General features: G+C 35.3%; 1 protein-coding gene across 1 annotated transcript; it reads right to left on the bottom strand.

Annotated features, from left to right (window-relative positions):
* Positions 1–400: 400 nt before the first annotated feature.
* LOC109007451 lies at positions 401–988 on the bottom strand. The gene has a single exon (XM_018987123.1). The coding sequence runs from the start codon at positions 986–988 to the stop codon at positions 401–403; it is 588 nt and encodes a 195-aa protein (XP_018842668.1).
* Positions 989–3,578: the final 2,590 nt, after the last annotated feature.

Raw genomic sequence — 3,578 nt, 5'->3', positions numbered from 1 at the left:
AAGGTCCTAAATCTTGATTGGTCTAATCTAATTATGTTAGGAGCACCGTTCAGGTTGCCTTTTCAGGAGATATAAGAGAGGAAGAACTGACCTGGTTGTCCCCTGAGACAGGGCCTAATGCATAGACATCATTTTGGGAGGAGAGAGGAAACATGGTGGTGGGGGGCGAGTAGCCTGGAAACTTCCATATCCTCTACTTGCATACCAGCTAAAGGTGGGGAGGTCTCGAGGCTTGTTGCATTTACCAAAATTGGTAAGGCAAATTGAACTTGGAAATCAAGGTTAGCACCCTTATCATATTTAGACTCAATCAACTGACCACTGTCAGAAATCCCGAGGTCAACTTGCTCTGATGCAGAGGTAGCTGCCCCTAATCCCAACATCAACGTACCTTTTTGCCTCAGACTTGTTTTGGCCCAATTGTCTGAATCTTCAAACCATTTCCTCCTTCTATTGAAATTCTAGGCAGCTTTTGGCTGGGGACCGGCCCTAACCATGGACCGTATTGAGCTGGTTGCCCTTCCCTTGATCCTCCATCAGAAGTAGAACTTGGACACCTTAGTTTAACATGCATAATGACACCAAATTGAAAGCAAAACATTGGTAATCTCTCATATTTGAATGAGATCCAGAGACGTTTTTCACCCATATTCAGAAAATGACCTATGGCTAATGGTTTTGAAATATCAACTAATACCTTCACTCTCACGTAACTACCCCATGCCATATCATTAGCATCAACATCTACCGTGATCACAAAGCCTATAGTTGCACCCAGTCTTTCTCCCATGGTTTTGTTCATCCCAACAAACAGTAGATCATGAAGCTGTATCCAGAAGGACTCCCTAGTAAAAGTAATATCCTTTGAAGTAGTGCAACCTACACAATCTTGGATGCACAGTAGGAACTTGTCAAAGGACCAAGGACGTTCCAAAAGGACCCTGTGTTTCTCAGTTGCGCTCTGAAACTCTACCAAGAACTTGTTCATGCCAATCTCCTTAAAGGTTGTGTGTCCTCAACCTTCCATACCTTTCCCATAGTAGCATGGAATGTACCCCTATTAACCTCTGTCAGCAACGACAAGTACTACAAGGCATTTCTTGCTCCTTTCTTTAGATGTCAAGACTTCCTCCTCCAAGATGAGGATTTCTTGTTTTTCCTCTTCTGTAATCTGAGACCCTCGTATAAACTAGAGAGTTCCTCCTCCATGGCAAATGTAAATGACCTTTCTAGCTAACCATTCTTCAGACGAGAGTCTAAGAGAGTAAGGCTCTATGATCTATAAGAACCATAGAGAGAAAACACCCCACCTTTCCTAGAGAGAGAGGGGACGGCCTATTCCATTTACATGTACAATTATTGTACTTTTATTTAAATACATACATATTTAAGTATTAAGATAGAAGAATAAAAATGAAAAATCATATGTTGATTATGTGTAGATATATAGTGTAAGGCTTCCATTTAAAATTTATCTATAAAATAATATCTTTTGTGTTGTACATATATAGTTGGAAATTCACAAAAAGGACTGCATGCATGTTATCTGTTAAGTGGTCCGTAACATAGATCTAATGGTCCAAAATCTTGATTGATCTAATCTAATTATGTTACTGATTTCCTAATTGAGGATATGAAGAAGGAGGGGATAGTTTCAATAAAATCACAAAACGTGGGAGCTAGCTCCTTTCCAAGTACGACCTCAAAGTACATGCTAATTGTCGTTAAGATCGATGAACTCGGATAGAAATTCTCTAGAGTACTTGATTGAATTGCAGGATCACAAGGGGGAGAGAGAGATATATATATATATATGATGAGTAATATTAGAGAGAAGTCATTATAGCAGTACGCACTTTATATTTACTATGTGAGTGCTTCTAGTTGATCATTTAGAAAGATGTGTGGTTTAGATGATGCCACATCATGTATGTAAAATGGATGTTTTTAATAGTAACTTCTATCTATATTTATTCATATATGATGTGGGTGCCAGAATATTTAGTGAATATTTAATTCTGTTAGAAAAATCTATACAAGAAATCATGATTTTTTATATAGAACTGTTAAATAAATATAATGTGACGTTGATGACGCTGGAATATTTTGAGAAGGAAGATCATTAAAATATGGTAATAAGCAGTGAAGTTTCAAGCTATTTAATGTGGGTCCACCCCACCCCACCCCGCCCCCACAACATGTGGATAGCACCCCAACATCAAAATGTCAATTTACATTATCTTTTTAGGAAATATTTTATTTTAACTTTTGAATGTGATTTTAATTCCGATTTTGCACAGATTTATTGCAAGATTCTGGTCTTGTTACATATTTAATTTTTATGTAATAATTAAAATTTCTTTTTTTTTTTTTGAGAAAAAAATCACATAATTTCAGGATCTTCCTAACTATATATTGAAGACGAGTAATGCTACTCATCATTCTAACTTTCATCATCCTTCCATCATCCTATGATGTGGCATTAGGTGATTGGAAATTATTTATTATATTTTATTTGTAAACCTATCATCTAATGCCACATCATGAGATGATGGGAAGATGATGAAAGTTGAGATGATGAATAGATTTTTTCATTGAAGACTAGCTTGCGGATTTCATTGGATGATTTGAATTTTATCAATAAGCACTCCTTTCAATATCAATCCTTAATTAATATAATTTGTTGATTAATTAACCATGCAAATAAAATAAATATTGTGAAATTCATTTCATATATCTATTTCTGATCTTCCATTAATCTAAATCTCATTCTAAATTCTATTTGGGAGAATTCAAATCCAGGTGATCCCCTGGTCATGCCAATTAAGATCCATGTATGAGGGTTTTTAATATTTATAATGTATCTTCATCCCCTCTTGATCTTTTTATTATTAATTTTGGGGGGTCAATTTGTTCACCTAAAAACCTTCTGGAAGACGTAATTAATTACTTCATGCTATATATATATAAGACATCCAAGCATGCAAGCTGGTAGGTAGGTATATATATAGATCTACATGATCTTAAATTAATTTTGCCCTATCCCTTAATTAATAATTAGTATTTGACAATGACTCTCTCTCCAATTAAATCTTGTAATCTCTCTAGATCATACATTCAAGTGCATGCGTGTGTTCTAGAGATAATTAATTAGAAGTCAACCCTAGTACTCTAATTATAACAAAAAAATTTGAAATATTTCTTGAATTAATATCATGCATTTTGATGATCTGGAATTAATAGCGCTAGCAATTTATAAGGTCGTTGTACTGGCATTTACATGTATAGAACATTCACATTTCCAGCTGTAAATCAAAAGCATTTTGGACTTTGGACCGACCGAGTAATTGACTATACGTGTATATATATATGACTATACGTTGATGCCCTATATATGCCCGAGTAATTGTAAAAACTAAGCAAACCCTAGCTAGAAACGTACGTTGATGCCCTATATATACCCTAGCGTCCACCCCTGTAAAAACCTCTCAATTTTTCATTCGTTCTTTCTTTCTGTCTTTCTTTGTTCATATGTAGGTTGTATTCTTTGAGTTCCATCTATCATGAGCAATATTCCA

The sequence above is a fragment of the Juglans regia genome, chromosome 16, assembly GCF_001411555.2.
Source record: "Juglans regia cultivar Chandler chromosome 16, Walnut 2.0, whole genome shotgun sequence".
Lineage (NCBI taxonomy): Eukaryota > Viridiplantae > Streptophyta > Magnoliopsida > Fagales > Juglandaceae > Juglans > Juglans regia.
Note: the sequence above shows the minus strand (reverse complement) of the source record. Positions and strands in the feature narration are given on the sequence as shown.